The sequence below is a fragment of the Marmota flaviventris genome, chromosome 9 (assembly GCF_047511675.1).
Source record: "Marmota flaviventris isolate mMarFla1 chromosome 9, mMarFla1.hap1, whole genome shotgun sequence".
Lineage (NCBI taxonomy): Eukaryota > Metazoa > Chordata > Mammalia > Rodentia > Sciuridae > Marmota > Marmota flaviventris.
In genome coordinates this window covers 66,727,223-66,746,694 of record NC_092506.1, presented here as the reverse complement: position 1 = coordinate 66,746,694, position 19,472 = coordinate 66,727,223, and the positions used below count along the sequence as shown (strand labels likewise).

The following is a 19,472-nucleotide window of genomic DNA, read 5'->3' as shown; positions in this document are numbered from 1 at the left end:
TCAAGCAAAGTATGTACCCTCTCTGTGTCTCAGTGTCCTCATCTACAAAATGAGGACCAATGATAGTACTTTTTTCTTTTTCTTTTTTTATTTTTATTTATTTATTTATTTATTTTTTTGGTAACAGGGTCACTCAACCACTGAGCCACATCCCCAGCCATTTCTAGTTTTTATTTGAGACAGGGTCTCATTAAGTTGCTTAAAGCCTCACTAAATTGCTAAGGCTGGCCTCAAACTTGTGATCCTCTTGTCTCAGCTTCCTGAGTCACTGGGATTATAGGCATGCACCACCAAGCCTGGCAATAGTACCTTCTTTACAGAGTTGTGATAGGGATGAATAAATAAGTACTTAGAAAATGTCTGAGATGGAGTATCCTACACATGTGAACTGGTATAAATGACGATGTCTGTGATGTACAATTTCATCCTGATCACCATTTTGTGCAGGGTGTATATGTGTGTTATCTTAACTACACTATGAACATTTCAAAGCCATGCCAAGGACCATATTTGCTTTTGCTTTATTTCTGATGCATTTGTGTGTGTTTGTGTGTGTGTGTGTGTGTGTGTGTGTGTGTGTGGTTTTGAGGACTGAACCTAGGGCCTCCAGCCTGCCAGACGAGTATTCTACCACTGAGCCACAACCCCAGCCCTATTTCTGAATCTCTGTATCAGTCTATGATAGATATGGTTTAGATATCAGGTGTCCCCCAAAAGCTCATGTGTGAAACAATGCAAGAAATTTGGAGGTGAAATGATTGGGTTATGAGAGCCTTAACCCAATCAGTGAATTAATCCCCTGACAGGGATTAGCTGGGTGGTAACTACTGAAGGCAGGCAGGGTGGGGCTGGAGGGAGTGAGTCAGTGGGGGCATGTTTTGTGGCATATATTTTATATCTGGAGAGAAGAGTCAGTGCCTCCCATTCCTGGTGCCATGTTCCCAGGTGCTTTCCTGTGCCACAGCCTTCTGCCATGTTGTTCTGCCTCACCTTGAGCCCTGAGGAATGGGGCTGTCTAGGGACTGAGACCTCTGAAACTGTTGAGCACCATATAAACTTTTTCTCTTCTAATTGTTCTTGTCAGGTCTTTTGGTCACAGTGATGAAAAATCTGACTAAAACAGACTGTCTTCTTTTACTGCAGTTACTAATATAAATACATTTTATAGATGAGTAACTAGAGGCTCAGAGAAGTTAAGTAATTTTCCCATAAGAGACAGAATTAAGGCTGAACCCAGGTCTCTGAGACCCCCAAGCTCTGCCCTTATGCCTTTCTTTACCAACTGTCCCCCAAACACTGTCTACTTGTTAAGAATGGGACTCTCTCCTCTGATAATTCATAAGTCCCTGCACACAATGAAAGCTATTAATGTTGCTGATGAACTGAACAACCTCAGGGTCCTCCCACTATGCCACACCTGGAAACTGGACAGAGAGGCATGATTTGGGTGACAGGCTGGTTTGCTCCAAGATGCTTATATATGAATAAATGAGCCCTCATCTTTGAAGACTTGGAGACCCCATGTGTTTGATTTTGCTGTGGGCATCAGGACTGGTCGTGCTCATCAACTTCTGACCTGCATGTTGAATCACAGGTGCCCTCCTGAGACCAGGCTCCCAAGAGCCAGTGGGTTGTCCAGAGTGTGACTCAGCAGTAATAAAAGAGTATCACTCCTCAGTTGTTAGCTATTTTCCTGCTCCTTTTTTCTCAATGTATTTTGCTTTGGGGCCCCTGTTATAAATGCTGAAGAGTGATCACCATGGAGACATTTAATGCTTTATGATTTATTCATTCGACATCCCTTTACCATGACTATGGATTAATAGTTAATAATTTAAAAAAAATACTCCAGGCACTGTGCTGCTTACCTCACATACATTATCTCATTTAATACTCATAATAATCCTGTAAAGTAGGTATTATCTCTGTTTAGATTATAAAACTAAAATCCAGAGATATTAAGTGACTTGATTAAGGTCACACAGTTTATAAGCTTCTAAGTAGCATAACCAAAACTTGAACTATGGAATGTGTAACACCAAGATCCAATCCCTTTTTGTGATTTACTGCTTGGGCATAGAACTCTGAAGGAGGCTCCCTATGATCTCTGTTCAGGAAGAAGCAGCGAGTAGCTTTTGGTGTTCTGGATTTGTGTGCATAAAAAAATTTGAAATGTCTGAGGTGTTGGAGGCCACCAGCAACTGCAAATATCCCTGAGAACTTGTAGGAAGAAAAAAGAAAAAATCTCCCTAGAAAACTGTGCTTGCAAAACTCAGATAAGCAAGAGACCTTTATTGACAACGCTATGCACAAATAGCAGTAAAAAGAGTCACATCGGGCTTGCTGGAGAGACGCAGTTGGTATCTGCACCTGCAAGAAGAGGGTGTAAATTGGAACTTGCAGCAGAGCTTTGTAAATGCATGGATGCTTACTCCCAGGCAGCAGGAGAGAAGCAGGAACCTGAGCAGGCACAAGGGCCAAGCCCCTCACCTGCTGCTCTCCCCACCACATGCTGAGGATTTCCCATGCACCAGGCCCAGCTCTGTTCTGCCACTGGAGATATGGAGTCAAGAGGGTGTGAGCCCCTCCCTCAGGACTCCACTGTACACTTGGCACTTGAGCAAAAGCCATGACTCTTCATCATCCAGAGGTGGTGAAGGCGGAGTACATGGCCCCTCCCACAAATGCACCAACCACAGACTGAGGAGGGGAAGTGAGTTGTTGGCCAGTAAATGGAAACCAGAAGAGAGGTCTCTTAAGCCATATATATATATATATATATATATATATATATATATATATATATATATATATCCTGTTTCATTCCCAGCATCCTGTTTTACAAGACCTGGCCCAGAACAGGCGCTCAGTAAATGCAGAATGCATGAATTCATTCAAATTCCTTCTGAAGAGGAGCACAGGAAGGAGAGGAGGTCAAAGAAGGCTCCTCTGTCCTCTCTCCCCTGCCTTCCCTCCTGGCCACAGGAGCAGAAAGGAGGGTGCAGACCAGGGGAGACATTTGCTCCTTGTGAAAGAGCTTTGCAAGTGAGGTTTCCATTGCTGAGCCGCCCAATAGAGAGCTTTCCCCTTGGGGACAGCAAGGTCCCCTTTCTTAAGATTCTCAGAGCAGAAATGGTGAGGGAAGGAGGAGAAGGGCCCAGCCAAGCATCTGGAGCTCTGGCTCCAGGCAAGTAAGTAAGGGCCTGTGTGGGCCCAAGGGCTGGAGGGTCCAGGGTGGTCGCCTCTCTTTTTTCCTATTCAAACATACTCCAAAGGAACAATACCCTCCTGGACAGACTGCCCAGGCCACTCACATAAGCTGCCCACTCAAGAAGCCTGTCATGCCCATCCACTCAGTTCTGGGACCTGCAGTTGCCCCACACAGAGCCACAGGGTATTCACATCTATTAGGAAGGCAGAACAGGGACAAAAGTGCACATGATCCCCGAGGAGACAGTGGGGAGAGGGTGGGTCCGCTGTACCCGGTGTTTGAGGAGAAGAGAACTTGGGGAGGGACCTAGGGAGGCAATAGATAGGTGGCAATTGAACTCAGCTTCAGAAAATAGAGGATTTGGACCAGAACTTTCCTTGTCCCCACAGGAGAAATTCCTTTTAGAGTGAGTTTTTAGATCTGTGACCAGTGACCTTATACTTGAAATCTCAGCAGATCAGCAGCCTTGACGGGCTTCTGAACAGTATCAAGGTCTAGCCTGAGGTCCTTACTAAATCACAAAGCAAGTGTGTAGGCTCACAGACCAGGTTGTCAGACCCCGGACCCTACTTTCTTCCCTGAGGGCATTCTTACTGCCTTCAGCCATGGACTAAGACAGCCTGTGTTTTACACAAGGCTTAGAAGACAGAATTTAGTCTTTGGATTTATGAGGACCACTTACTAGTGGTAAGCCTCAACAACCTCACCTGTAAAATGGGAATGATGTGGGCACCATCCTCTAGAGGTTGCTGTGCACATCAGAAAAGTTAAGAATGTGAAAACATACAGAGTAGGGGCTCACTTCCGTCACAGCCATTATTAATATCAAGTGACTCACCTCGAGGTTGACTCCTGGGTGGGGGCAGGAGCAAGGACTGGGTTATCTCTCCCAGCTGGCTTCCTGAGCACCACTGGCCATACTGGATTAGTCACTGCCCCTCTCTACTCTGGTGGGCTGGGGTGGGGGCAGCCAGTCAGCCCAGGCAGTTACTTCTGCTGCTGGCTTCTGTCCCAGGCTCTGTTTCCATTAAAGTGCTGCCTGAGGACAGCTAGACTAAACAAATGACCCTGTCCATTTTTGCGGTCTCCCTGGCCCAAGGTTTCTCTGGGTGGGGGTGGGGGTGGAGCACTACCAGACAGGTCATATTGGCTTCCATGTACTGTCCCCTCCCATCAAAGGGCATCCTGCTAGCTCCCTTTTGGCCCAGGACTTTAGCACTGCCCATCTTCCGGGGGTACCATTCACATCCTGTGGCTATCCTGGAAACTCTCCTCATGGAGGTTGAGGTTTCAAACACTTGAACTGCCTCAGTGGACTCCTGGCTTCTGAGAGGAAGTGTGTCTGGAGTGGGGCAGGGGAAAGGTGAGGCTGAGCAACAGGCCGGCATCAGATTCCAGTGGCTCCATCGCCCATATAGGATTGATGTTGAAGGTGGCAGCTTGCATGGGAAGTGACTGTTTCTTTCTCTCTTTCTCTCCTAACACCCCCACCCCAAATTCCACACCAGATTTGCTTTATAACTCCTTGGTATGAAAGACGGGGTTACCTAAAAAGCAGAGAGTGATGCATCTTCCACTACTAAATCCACATCACTGAGAGGCCTTGCGTTCCGCTGTACTTGCAGTCTTCAGAAAGCTGAAAGACTGATCCCAGAAAGAGCACACCCTCTGGAATATGGCACCCACTGTGGTTTGAATCCTGCTCTCTCAGACTGTCTCCTTTGCAAAATAAAGAATGTTCATGAGCAACAAGTAAAGCAGAGTACTTTGTAAACTGTGAACTTCGAAAATATTTCTTTCCCACTGATTGTATCATTTAATCTCCTCATAGCTCTGTCATTCCTTGCAATAAACTATCTGTCCCATTTTGCAGGCGAGAAAACTTTGGCTCTAAGAGGTTAAGAGGCTTGTCTGTGGTTATGTGTTTAATAAATGGCAGAATCTACACTAGAATCTAATTTCCTAACTTCTTTACCCCATAATATATTCAGCATGGAAAGACTAAGCTCTCTGTATACATAGCTTATCTGGATGGTAAACATTTACCTCTAGACTGGCCACATCCACGCATCACCAGGAATTTTATTTGCTTTATTTGTCAATAGCAACTACTTAGCCACATACCCTTGGGCACTTTACCTACCTGCTCCAAGACTAAGGTTTTCATTTATAAATTTATGATGATAATGCCTGTTGCTCTGGATAACTGAAAGGAATAAATAAAAGATTGATTTCAATCTCCTCATCTGTAAAATGGGAAGAAAAAACAGTACCTGCTCTGCAGTATGATAAATTAGCTGAATGACTACATGTAGAGGGCTCAGAAGAGTGCCTGTTAACATAGTATGTGTTCAATAAATGTTAATAGTAGTTTTTAACCACCCAGACACCAGTAGGGCTCACTTGACTCAAAAGTCATCTTCTCTCTGAAGCCACTTGGTCTAGGATTTCAGCAGTGCCTGCGCATACCCAGGCCACAGTCTCCTTCCTTACTCTGTGTGTTCTCATATTTATCAACTCAGCCCTGGAGGCTTTGTGAAATCAGATTACTGGGCCTCACCACAAAGCTCAATAAGCCTAGAGAAGGACCCAGAACTTTCATCTCAAACACATTATCACACCCACTGGTGATGTTGAAGCTTCTGGTCCAGAACCACATTTTAAAAATTAAAGCTCTAAAAGTATGAGAGAAGCACAGTAAAGTTGCTGACATGGGCAGCTAGTTTTTTGTTTTGTTTTGAATCTTGTCTGTTTTTTTCCCCGGCTAGAATTTAAGCTCAATGGGTTGGGTCCAGAATTTTTATTCTGTTCATCTTTCCTCACACACATACCTAGAATAGTAGGTGCTCAGTAAACATGGGTCAACTAAATCTTGATCGAATGCTTTAATCTAGATCATTGCTAACACCCAGAGTGTCTCAGTCCTTCCCCATGTGTTCAGCCCTCCAGGGCTGCTCCTCCAGCCGAGGAGCAGGGTCTAGCTAGCTCATTACTCCTCTGACCTGGCCATGTTTGTGTTCCAGATCACCCAGGAGGCCTGCAGAACCACCCTCGGCTCAGGACTCCACCGCCACCGCTCTCCCATGCCCACACCCCCAACCAGCACCACGCAGCCTCCATCAACTCTCTGAATCGGGGCAACTTCACTCCGAGGAGCAACCCCAGCCCCGCCCCCACGGACCACTCCCTCTCTGGAGAGCCCCCTGCAGGCGGCGCCCAGGAGCCCGCCCACGCCCAGGACAACTGGCTGCTCAACAGCAACATCCCGCTGGAGACCAGGTGCATGCCGGGGGTGGCCGCTGGGGACCTGGGCGGCCGGGGGCCATTCTACCTGAGACCGAGGTCTTCGGGTGGCCTGTTGGGGTGGTCTGTGTCCCTGCCTCCTTCCTGATCAGAGAGGCCAGGTTCAGGGGCACAGCCTCAGGATGTGATTCTCAGACTGCACGAGAAACGGCAGTGGAATATGGGACAGAAAGAGCGTGGGCTGTGGAAACCGTCAGACCTGAGGTCCGCTGCTAGCCTGCTGCTTCCTGAAGGAAGGGATGACCTTGGTCCAGTGGCTGGACCATCGCTCCCTTGTCTCCCTTCTCTGAAATGGTCATGATGCCCACTGGGTAGGGCAGCTGTAGAAGTAGGCGAGAGCCATGTGTGCAAAGGAAGCAGGCACAGGTGTGACAAAAGCAGGCTCTCAGTTCTGGTTTGATTGGGGTCCTCTCCTCTCCTGTTTCTACCATGATTTCATCATCCTATGCCTAACATCAGGCCTGTCTGACCTGGGTGGGTGCTCAATAAACCCCAGTTCCCCTCCCCTCATCCTCTCCTGCTGTCCTATCCCCTTTATACCCAAAGCCCTAGTGACCCCTGAGGATCAGTGTTGGTTGCAAGGGCTTTCAATGTGTGGTATTATGCAATCCTCATACCTTCATGAGATGGGGCTTGCTAGGAGTTTTGGAAAATAAGAATTAGAGCAGATCCTAGCTCAGGGTCACAGGAGCAGGTAAATGCACAACTCAGATTTGAACCCCGCTTTCCTGACTCGCTGTCCAGTGCTGTTCCCAACACCCCAGATTTCTTCTTTATTCCAACCATGTGTTGGAATGCTTCCCTCAGCTCAGGGACAATCAGTCAGTCTGAGTTCTCTAGCCACTACTTAGCCACTATTTTTCCAAAATGAAACATTTTTTTTTTAGTAAATTTTTAAAAATTATTTTTTTAGTTGTTGATAGACCTTTATTTTTTTTTACTTATACGCAGTGCTGAGAATCGAACCCAGTGCCTCACACATGCCAGGCAAGTGTGCTACCACTGAGCCACAGTCACAGCCCCCAAATGAAATATTTTTAATGATTATAAAAACCATAGAGCTCACTGTAGAATATGCAGGAAGATACAAAGAGGAGAATTCAATTTACCTGTCACCCTACCACTCTGAGATGAGCACTACTGACTGTGGGGAGGACATGGCCTTTCCCTGCTCTCTACACTGAAGGCAGAGTATCCTGGGGGACACAGTGGTACCACTTCATCTTCTACCCTATCTACATATCTTTTTTTTTTCCAGTACTGAGGATTGAACCCAAGGGGTACTTACCCACTGAACCACATCTCTCCCCCACTTTTAAATACTTTTTAATTGCCAATGGATTTTTTACTTATACAATTGTTTATTCATATGTGGTGCTAAGGATTGAACTCAGGGCCTCACACATTCTAGGCAAGTGCTTTACCACTGAGCCACAACCCCAGTCCCAACCACATCCCCTTTTTTTGTATTTCGTTTAGATTTAGAGTCTCAGTGAGTTGCCTGGGGCCTCGCTAAGTTGCTAAAGCTGCCTTTGAACTCGAGATCCTCCTGCCTCAGCCTCCCAAACCACTAGGATTATAGGTGTGCACTACTGTGCCCAGCTATATATCTATTTTTGCAGTACTGGGGATTGAACCCAGGAATTGAGCTACTTCTCCAGCCCTTTCTATTTTTTTTTTTTTATTTTGAGACAGGATCTCACTAAGTTGCAGAAGCTGGCCTCAAATAATAATAATAATAATAATAATAATTATTATTATTATTATTATTATTATACCAGGGATTGAATGCAGGGGCATTCGACCACTGAGCCACATCCCCAGCCCTATTTTGTATTTTATTTAGAGACAGAGTCTCACTGAGTTGCTTAGCACCTCGCTTTTGCTGAGGCTGGCTTTGAATTTGCGATCCTCCTGCCTTAGCCTCCCAAGCTACTGGGATTGCAGGCATGCGCCACAGAGCCCATCATGGCCTCAAACTTTTGATCCTCTTGCCTTAACCTCCTCAGTCACTGGGAGAAATGGCCTGTGCCATTGTGCCCAGCCCTGTTTCTTTAAAGTAGTGGGAAACATACATTTTATTTTTTTGAGCTTCTGTTTATTACATATGAAGAGCTCAAAAGTCATAGCACATTTCGGGAAGTGAAATTGATCCACATATGGAAGGTGTCCCCTTCTGACTCTGCCTGATTCACAACTACAGTGTTGGCACATTGAGCTTGTGGGGTCTAATGAAAGAAAATCAACATCCATTTGTGCCACTTTACTCCTGTAGAGTCATTTTTCCAAAAGCACATTTCTCAGAGGTGAGGCCCAACCAGCCCCCATCCCTCTCTTAATTAATATTGTTTCTGTTGGCTTCATTTAAAATTGTGCATGACTTTTCCCTACATGCCTCCTTTGCTCTCATCAGTTATAGAGTGGGATAATTGTCTGTCATCTTGTCCAGGACAGCTAATCAGGTCTCCGTTATTTCCAGTGTGTTTATTGAGTGGCACATGGCAGAAAGAAGCCAGTGGCTAATCAATGGTTCTGATTCTTTGCATGGACCACGGCCACCACTCCCTTGTCTTGGTGTTTATTTTCTCAATTAGGGGCAAAGCAGGACTTCCTACTTTGAGTCTCCAGGTTTTTGCAGGGAAAGGGAGATAGAAGACCAGCAGCCAGGGTGGTTTTCCTAACAATGTGTGATGCAGAGGTGGGCCCAGCTCACCTCTCCCGCCTCATGAGCCCTGCTTGCCTGCCTCCCCGATCCTCTACCCTCCCACAACCATTGCTCATTTTGCATGGAGTTGTGCTTTCTTTTCCTTTATACTTTATCACTCAAATAATAAATGTTCATCACAGAACAGTTAGCAAGTGAAGTAAGTAAGAAGAAAAGAAAGTCACCATATCTACCTCCAAAAGGTAAATGTTGTTAATGTGTATATATGTACTCACACCATTTTGTACATATATCCATGTATATACGTAACACAATGACATATGTTACATTGAATATATTTAACAGCCTGTATAAGCATCTCCCCCAGTCCCCAGCCCTTTCATGCCTCTGTGCCTTTGCAGGGACTCTGAGCTCTGCCAGAGTCACCCTTTAGTTGTGGGTGAAGACAATACCTTTATTTTATTTTTATGTGGGGCTGAGGATGGAACCCAGTGCCTCACACATGCTCGGCAAGCGATCTACCGCTGAACCACAACCTTAGCCCCTCTTCCTCACTTTTGGATCTAGCCAAGCGTTACTTATTCTTGATGCTCTACATGAAATGTTTGAGAAAGCTTCCCTTTGTGACCCCAGAGTCACGAAGGATGAATGGCAGCTGAGAGAAGTATCTGATATGGCGGATAACACAATCAGAACCCAGGGTCTTTATACTGACCTTAACTGGTGCACGGCATTAAACTAAAAGGTAGAGTTTAAGAGGGATTAGTGACAAATCTTCCAGGTAGAATCACAAGCTGACCAGCTTGGCCAGATGGAAAGACTGTGGACTTTAAAGTCAGGTGGAGCTTCGTTCTTACCTCAGCTTTAATGCTCAGTGCCTGGGCAAGTTCCTTAACATCATCTCTGAACTTTGATTCCCCGCTCTATAACTTGGGATAAGAATCCATGTTTCTCAAGGAGGTCGGGAAGAAGAATTGAGATATCATTTAAGAAGCACACAGCACAGAGCCTGGCATGTAGAAGTCATACTACAAAGGCGATTTCACTTCTTTTCACGTATGTCTGCCTCCTGAGGTCAACCTGTGAAGAAGTCATTTGGAGTATCCTTATTCACCAGAGGAGTTAAGAGAATGGAGGAGTTCTACCCCTTCTCATACTTTGCACACCATGTGTGGCCTGGTGTTCAAAGGGCATAAGTGACAGTCCATTGACCATAGCAAGTGGTTCATGGCACAGATGTTAGGGTCAGACGCACCCTATGCTCAAACTCCCACCTCATACACATTAGCTGGGACTTAAACTTTAAACTTCATGATCTCTGAAATGGAGAAAATAATAGTAACTTCCTGTTCTGATTATATATTACTACATAACAAACTAGCCAGAACTTAGTGGCTTAGAAAACATCCAGCCAATAATACTTCACTGGGCGAGTGGGGAGTTCAGGAAGGGCCCAGCTGGCTCTTCCACTCCACATGGTGCTGAGGGTCAGCTGGGAGCTGACACCTGCTGGGGGCAGAGAGCTGCACTCAGCAGGACCCCTCTCCCTCTGACAATCTCAGGACTTCTCCTAAGCAGGACAGTTGTATTTCATTTTTCTGTGACTCAGGATTTCAAGGTAACAGGACAAAAGCCATTGATCCTCCAAGAGACTTGGCCTGGAACTGGCAAAGCATCACCTCCACCATAGTTTGTTGGTCAAAGCAGTCATGGACCAGGCAGCTTCAAGGGGAGTGGAAACAGACCTCGCATCTCAATGGGAGAAGTGTCAAAGAATTGACAGTCACCTTTAATCCACAACACCTTTGTAAGGCTGTTGTATTAATAACATATTAACCACAGAAAATGTAGTACTCGTTATTCAGTTAATACTCACAAGTGCCCACTCTGAACTAACAGACTCTTGCAGTAGGATAAGTGCTGTGGTTGAGGTGAGTGTAGGGAGTGTGCTGTGTTCTCATTGCTTGGGATTCCCAGCACAGAACTCAGTGCTGGCCATAAGAGGGAAGGTGCTTGATAAATATTAACACACAGGTAAAATGAATGAGTGATGGAACAAATAATTATAAATATAGGTTACTTAAGCTTGAGTGGGGATAAGGGCTGGCTTCCCAGTGACCCTGATGCTGTGTGACAGGTTTGAAGAGCAAGCAGGGGTCCTCCAGGTGGAGGACCAGAGGGCCCGAGAGAGGACTGGAAGCTGAGTGAGCAGGCCTTATGTGAGACAGTTGTCCTAAATAGCTTTTGCTAAGCACCACCAGAAGGAGAGCCTCCTGGTACCAGAGAAAAATAGTCACAGCCCCTTCCCTAATTGTCAAACTGAGTCCATGTTGAGAGTCTAAAGTAAATAGCTAGGCAAATAAAGTAACAGCTGGTAGGATGACCAGGAGGGATTACATTTATGTTGGCAGAAAAAGAAAGGCTAGCAGAAGGATGGAGGAGAGAGAGGGCTTCTGTAGGGGTGTTCCTTGCTCCGTGCCCATTGCACCTCTTATGATCCCCAAGGCTGCTTGGGGCCCCCAGGGAGGACCTGGCTTACTCATGCTTCCTAGAGCTGGGGTGAGATGCTGCTTTAAGCCACACAGATGACTCTGTGATCCATTCTTCAGAGGGCCATGTGTTCAGGGTCCCCCAAACCCTGATCCACTTCTTTCTCACTGCGCAGCATCAGATGCTTAATTGATTTCTCTGGGACTGTCTGATTAATAACCCATCAGGCTCCTGTCAGATGAAGGAGAAGTCAGAGCAGAAGGCTTGCCAGACCTCTGCCACGGCTCAGCTGATCTTAGGCCTGGTTTGGGAGCCTGGGGCCCATTTTATGGTCACACTGCATTTTTGGAACAGCCTTTCCACCCTCAGAATGGGGCTACCTAATGGCCTCTGGGCCAGCCTGGGGGTGTGTCCCAGAATGGCTCACAGTGCCTTCTCATGGGCCAATGCAACCCTTGAGCACTGCTGAGTTAGAATGGACAGCCTACGCTGTCATTCAGTCACAAACATGCTTAAAACACAGAGCATTGCCATTTAAGAAGCTCATGAGCTGTCGAGAGAGGCAGACATGCCACATAGTATTCTGACAGAATGCACACCCTCAGCTTAGGGTCAGGTGTGGTTCCCTCTGCTTGGGAGCATCAAGTAGCCATCAACAAACCCTCATAGAATCCTTACTGGGTACAGACTTCCCACTTAACCCTTTTATCATCACAAGTCCCCCATAGGTCATCTCTTCAGGTCCCCACAACCATCTCCAGATTTAGTAGTAGGGCTCATGGGACTCATGGATAGCCAGATCAAGGGTCCACTTTATTAAGGTGAAAGGATACAAAGCAACAGCAGCAAAAGAATGGAGCATGAGGTGAAGTCTAGAGACATCAAACCAGGTGCGATTCCATAGTCCTCAGTCCTCAATAGGGTGGCAACACGTGAAATGCTGCCAATCAGGGAGCTCTTTAGCTTCTCGGTGCCCAGGGTTTTTACTAGGGGCTGGTCTGTGGGCCCTCTGCCTGGAAAATTCCAGAATCCCAGAAGGAAGGCAGGTATTCAGCATTAACCATGTTATTTTTACAGATAGTTTAGGCAGGGTGAGCCAGCTGCTCCAGTCAGGGCATAGTGGGAACACTCCTGAATCCTCAGTTCCCAGATGCCAGCCAAGAGCCCGCCTGATAGCAGCCCTTCTTGCATGTTAACTCTTTTCCACATAAGTAGGTTGTCTTATTAGCATCCCCATTATAGATGAAGGATCTGAAAGGCAGAAGACTGAGTTATTTGCCTAAAGTCCACAGCCAGCAAATAATAGGGCCAGGTACCCAGGCCGGTTGGCTCAGAGCCCTTGCAACCTACTGCTGCCCAAAGCCAACTTCCTAATTACTGAAAGTAGCTTGTAAAGGCATCTGCAGGTGGGAGTTTGCAGGGGAAAATGGAATTCTGAGTTGAGGAATTGAGCAAAAAAGCCCAGAGCTGGGAGAGAATGTGGCATTTTGGAGAGGTGGCAAATAGTTGGGTGAAGTGGGAGCACAGGTTGTCTCATGAGGATGTCAGCAAAGGAGATGGACATTGCAGGACCTGAGTCACATGAAAGGAGGTTGCACTTTTCCCTGTGGCCATGGGGGCGGGAGTGGTAGAAGTGGGGGTGAGTAGCTAGCTATCAGCGTCTTTTAAGTTCAAAAGTGGAATTATGGGTTGGGATTTTGGAAGGATCTCCCAGTGCACTTTTTATTTCTTCCTTTATTTGTTCAAATGCCAGCTCCATAACTGACTGTGGTCTTGATCGAGTCATTGACCCCCTGCACACCATGGGGTCTCAGACAGGTTTGAATCCTGCCTGTCCTACCTCACTGGGGGATGGTGAGATTCAGATGCAGTGGTAGCTGTCCCAGAGTCTTGTGGGCAGGAACACAGTCCAGGACAGCAGGCTCACTGTGTAGAGATGGGCTGTTGAACAGGGACGTCTGGGGGTTTGGCTGCCTCTGCGGTTCCTGGGCACTTCTTTCCTGAAGCCATTTCTGCCCTTGGAAATAAGCTCAACCTGCCCTGGGTCACAGACAGGCCTGGAAGTTCCTGCTTCAGGCAGCTCAGGGATTAGTCCAGGCATAAATTGGACCCAGTCTCCTCCCCACTCTGAGAAGGGCTCCAAGAACAGAACAGCACCTGAGTGTAAGAGCTGGTGACCTCTTTCTTGAAGGGCATCTGGTGCTGTAGGTCAGATATTTGGTTTGAGTCCCATCCCTGCCTTTCCTTGCCAAATGACCCTGGGCAGTCACTTCATCTGCCTGAGCCTCAGTTTCCATATCTGTCAGAGAGGTAGTAATACCCATCAAAGTGAAGGTCAATTGAATCAGGTGTCGTTTCCAGAGAGCCCCTAGCAGTGGTGAGCAGGAGACCATGCAGGACCCTGACCCAGGAGGGCTCAACAGCTTAGGCTCCCAAGGAGGAATTCTCACAACCATTGTTTCTTAGAAGAACTTGGCACACAGAGTGTTGCAGGGTAGCAGGAGCGGGGTGGTGGTCAGGTAACTTAGGGAATGCCCTTAAGCTGGCAGCCAGGACACTGGGTTTTCATTTCAGCTTCAGTGCTATCTTGCTGTGTGTACAGAAGCAGGGTATATGTGTCACTGGGGCTCGGTTTCCTCATCAGTTAAATGAGCACAAATAATTTGGCCCAGAACTAAGTTTTACAACTAGAGAAAAAGGTAGTAGTAACATTCTGAACATCCATCGTTTACAGCAAGTGCACAAATCCCCCCCAGATTCCCAAGGGATCTAAATAATTTATATCCAAGCTAGTATGTTTGTAAAGCTCTTTCAGGAGGTCTGGCACCCTACTGCTGTAGAAATCCTTTATTCTGTTGCACTGCTTCTTCCCTGATCCTAACAGACCTATACTTTTAGAAAGCAACTGCCAACATTGCCAGCTCTCTCCCTTTTTAGAAATAAGTTTCTTTCTAAAATATAAAAGTTAGAAAAACATGCGATTCAGGCACTTGAAAATCCCTGCCTTTAACATTTTGATCTTCATCTTTTTGTTTATCTCTGAAAACATACTTACTTATTTATTTGTGTCTGAGACACAGACCTGACTCTGAGAGCACAGTGTGTCCTGATGACCCTAGCCCAACTCCCAGGTGTTTTGGGAGTGGCCTGTGCAGCCAGCCCCGGTCCCAGGGGGGCAGCAGAACTCTTCCTCTGTGCAGGGATGGGTGGGGCTGCTCATGCTGGGCTGTGTGGGCTGCAGAGAGACGGAAACTCCCTCTGGAAGTGCAGGGAATGGAAGAAATAAAAATAAATGCCACCTGCTGCTATCTTCAATTAAGCACATGGTCCATGTACCCCGAATTCAGCAACACTCCGCACAGATTTATTTAGTCCCTATGTGCCAGGCATTCCTCTAAGACTCCGAGCACATAGTAGTGAACAAGACAGATAAGACTCCTGCCTCGTGGAAATTGAATTGCATTAGGAAGAAACACAATTAGCAGATAAACATATATACGTTTATGGCTTCCCCATCATCACTCCCTGGCCCCTGTGCAGCTTTATTATTCATAGGGCTTAACGGCGTTGGGGGGAGGGGCAAGCAGAGAGGAGAGAGAAGAAGGCAGTGCTAGGGCCAGGAGTGGTTGGGAAGTGAGAAGGAGCTGCTCTAGCAGGGTGAGAAGGTCCTAGTTGAGGAGGAAGGAGGTGACCCACGCAGGCCATTGCAGAAGGATGATTCTGGCAGATGAACACAAAGGCTTAGCTTGTTTTAGAAATGCAAGAGGGCAGTGTATCTGTAGTCTAGAATAGGAGGTTTGAAAAGTGGTGGAAAGCTAGATCTCGCAAGATCTTGTGGGCCCTGGGAAGGACAAGAGAGGGTTGAGGACAGAGAAGTTATCCAAATTACACTTGAGGGTCTATCATGTGAGCAGTTATCCCCTTTCGGGGATGCTCAGAGAATCCACTTACCTAATGAGAGCAGGTGAAGGATGGACCTGGGACCTGAACCCAGATGGTCTGGCCCTGAGCTTGTATGTCTCCCCTGGGCCCCAGGCCTTTCCTCAGCAGGACTGCCTGGCTGGGGGTAGCAATGAAGCCACTTTGAGGGACTTCCCCACCCCCATAGCTCCTCCCAGGCACTGGGGGATGGCTCGGGGGCCTTGAACACCACCAGAACACCTGCTGCCCAGCCTGCCATGCTTCATGACTCACCTTAAGGGGAGGTCCCCACGGCCACTGCAGTATTCATTTTGGTCTTTGAGGCCAGTCGGGGGTCAGCAGTCACAGGTTGTGCTGAATGAGACAGGGTTATGAAGCAGAGAGGACCTGAGTGCTGGGCTCCAGCAAACCCAGGAGCCAGTGTCAGCTTATTGATATGACCTTTAAAACATTACTTGTCAGCCTTGCTCTGCCAGCCTACAAAGCAGAGGTAATAGTACTGACTTGTAGGGTTGTTATAAGGAATCAAATTTAAATCAGACAGTTGTAGAGTTCCTAGAAGAATGAATAAAATATGGTAGATACAGTATAAATAGCAGCTATCATATTTAGCATTAGCACTTTTATTATATTTTTGTAACCCTTAATAAGTCATCCAACATTAACCCAGTTGATGCTCATAGCAAACTTGGTGAGCTTAGTATTATAATCCTCATTTAACAAGAGGGAAGGAAGGTTAAGAGAGTTTAAGGTTCTTACCCAAAGTCACACAGCAAGAAGGCAGCATAAAAGATACTTGGATCTGGGTATGCTGTTTTCAGGTCTGGGCAGAGTCAGAAGGAAGGTCCGCCTCTCAGGACTGGACTCACAGTTGACTTTCTGCAGCCAGTTCTTCTGCAGCCAGGGGTGCATGTGGCAAGCTGAAGCTCTGCTGGCTTGTTAGAGGTGATTCACTTCAGGGTCATATAGTGTGGTGGGAACCTTCCTGAAAACAGCAGAAGACAGAAGACAGAGCACCTGAGTGTGACAGATGTTACTTAGCAGGCCTGGTTGGGACCAAAAAGGGCCAGTGAAGCTATCATCATTCATGCTATGCTGCCCTTAGTCAGGGGGTGATGAGCCCCTCTGTGTCTTCCGTGGGGAGCCACCCTTGACAATCAGCCATCACTCAGGAGCCCACACAGCTAAAGGACAGTGACACTTCCCCATGGTCAGCATCCACCTGGAGGCTGGGGAGAATACAGATTCTCAGTCCCCACCCATTGACTCTGAGTCCCTGGAGGTGGGCAGTGCCTGCCCAGCTCTCCAGATGGTCCTGCTGGTCACTCAAGTCTGAGCACCATTGCTTTAGAGATGATAGCCCCAAATGCTTGCCTTTCTTGTTTCTTTACACAAATCAAATGAATGTCTCCTGTTAAAGCAGATGTAGGTCATTGAGTGGGGGATTAAGTGCAGGGGTTGGATCTAGATTCACCTGAGCTCACATTCCTGCTTTCAGTCTTGCTCACTAGTGACCTTGGGCAGGGCCATTACCACTCCCATGTCAGGCTCCTCAAGGGTAGGATGGGAAAGCACTGCCTTCCTCACATAGCCTATTTTGAAGATTTGAGAGAATGGGTGTAACGTGCCTAGGTCAGTGCTGGACTCGTGTCAGGCCTCTTCAGGGACAGCAGTGATTCGATGCACACAGCTGCCATTCAGGTTTGTATATAGAATTGTCCCCCTGATTGCTGTGAGCCAGGCAGACCCCTTGCACATGTGGCTTGCACACTGACCCCATCGCCTGGAAACCATGTCCCGCTGGTCTCACACACAGCTGCATCGAACAGTCACTTTGTGTGTTTCTCTACTCTCCCCCTTCATCGATGCATGACTCATTGCTTCATTCATGTCTCCATGTGTGCGTAGAAACCTAGGCAAGCAGCCATTCCTAGGGACATTGCAGGACAACCTCATTGAGATGGACATTCTCAGCGCCTCCCGCCATGATGGGGCTTACGGTGACGGGTAGGTGACATCCCCATGCTCCTCCTCTCTGTGTGTGCTCTCCTTGTGGCTCCTGCACTTGCATGCATACCCTGAGACCTTTCTCTGGGATCTCCTTGGGGAAACAATGCCATATCACATGCCCATCCCCAATTCCATGTTCAACTTGCAGCAGTTTGTCCTTGGAATCCCCTGTCCTCCAGCATATTAACAGCAGTCTTGTTAATATGCCGTTCTCCCCATCTCATTGGCTGCCTCCACCATTCTGAAAACCATCTCACGTACCAATTTTTATGCAGTACAGGCCATGTATTATATGCATCTGGCCCTAAGTGTGTATTCTGTGGCCTGAGGCATCTTGTACCCCAAGAGGGATGGGTTCCCACCAGGACTAGGGTATGCAGTACATCGAAAGCACTCCATTTCTCAGGCTGTATGCAAGTCCTCCTTGGCCATGGTTAAAGCCAGGCTGGGAAAGATCTCCGGACACCTAGTTTGACTACAACCATGTGCTTTGACCATGCCCCGCTGCCCTCAAAATTGCAGTGAGGCTGTAGGATACAGTCACCCATCTGCCGCCCACACAGCTTTCATGTTGGGGCTCAGAAGGCATCGGCCTGGCTTCCGAGCAGATTGCTTTGAAGGCATTCTTAACAGCCACTAGCAGACTCTTGGCCACAGGCAGAACTTAGTGGTGGTTTTTTGGCTTCCAGCCCAACTAAACCCCTTTAAAAAAGTAGGATATTCCAGTCCTTAACCAATGTACACTGGTAATGCAAGTTATTGGAAGAAGAAGAAAAAATTTAGATCCCGTATTCAGCGCCTCAGGAACAGACAGGATTTTAGACACTTTCCAAGTTACTTCAATAATTTCAAAGAACAGATAGCTAATTCCCCAAGCTACTCTAAGCACCATCGATTCCCAGGAAAAGGACCTCATGCCAGCCTGGGTTGAGTGGGTAACAGTTTCTGCCCTGGCTTCGGTGGGGTTGTCAGAGGTAGGGCTGTCCCATTCGTGTTCCCTGGAAACCTGTCTTCGTGCCCGTTCTGTGATCTGGTTTGTGACTCTCCTCTTCCTGTCCCTGCCATCTTCTCTGTGGTGACTCTCTCTCTCTCCAGGCCCTCTGCATGCTTCTCCTGCGGCTTCTGTCCTGCAGGTCGAGCCGGGCGCCTCATCAGCTGGCAGACCCTGACGCCCTCTGGCCTCTCTTCATCCACAGGCACTTCCTCTTCAAGCCTGGAGGCACCTCCCCACTCTTCTGCACCACATCTCCAGGGTACCCACTGACGTCCAGCACCGTGTACTCACCCCCGCCCCGCCCCCTGCCCCGCAGCACCTTCAGCCGGCCAGCCTTCAACCTCAAGAAGCCCTCCAAGTACTGCAACTGGAAGTGCGCAGCCCTGAGTGCCATCGTCATCTCGGCCACACTGGTCATCTTGCTGGCGTACTTTGTGGGTAAGTGCATCCTCATCCCAGCTCCCCATGGCTCCCCTTTGGCCCAGAGGGCAGCAAACAAGGTGCCTGTGGGCACAGAAGCCTCCTTACCAGCACAGCTGTCACAATACACAGGATGAGTAGCCTTGGGGTGCTGAGCTAGCCTGCACCCCAAACCATCAGGCTCAGCTCTTTGGGACCCTCCTCCCCTCCCCTCTGCACTTAGACCAGGAAGAAAGCTGAGCATCTGTCCCGTATGTGCTGAATACCTATCACAGATGCATAGACACCACTAAGATCAGCCTCTGAGGTGATGGTCTGTGGCATGAGTGTCATAGATTGGAGTTACTGAAAAATAAATGGCAAATGGAGAGACTGGAGAGAAAGCAGCAGGTGGCTATAGTGAGGAGTAACAAAGGGGTGGAGCATCCCAGCATTGGAGGGAAACTGCCAGGGAAGCC

General features: G+C 47.6%; 1 protein-coding gene across 13 annotated transcripts in view; it reads left to right on the top strand.

The window, feature by feature from the left end:
• The window catches only part of Tenm4 (teneurin transmembrane protein 4), a 753,505-nt gene that overhangs the window by 526,511 nt on the left and 207,522 nt on the right, over window positions 1-19,472 (top strand). For all 13 annotated transcript variants that reach the window (XM_071616542.1, XM_071616552.1, XM_071616550.1 and 10 more), the window contains 3 exons: window positions 6,235-6,490; window positions 17,499-17,597; window positions 18,797-19,032. In XM_071616542.1, the coding sequence (XP_071472643.1) occupies window positions 6,235-6,490; window positions 17,499-17,597; window positions 18,797-19,032 (591 nt within the window). The remainder of the gene's footprint in view (window positions 1-6,234; window positions 6,491-17,498; window positions 17,598-18,796; window positions 19,033-19,472) is intronic.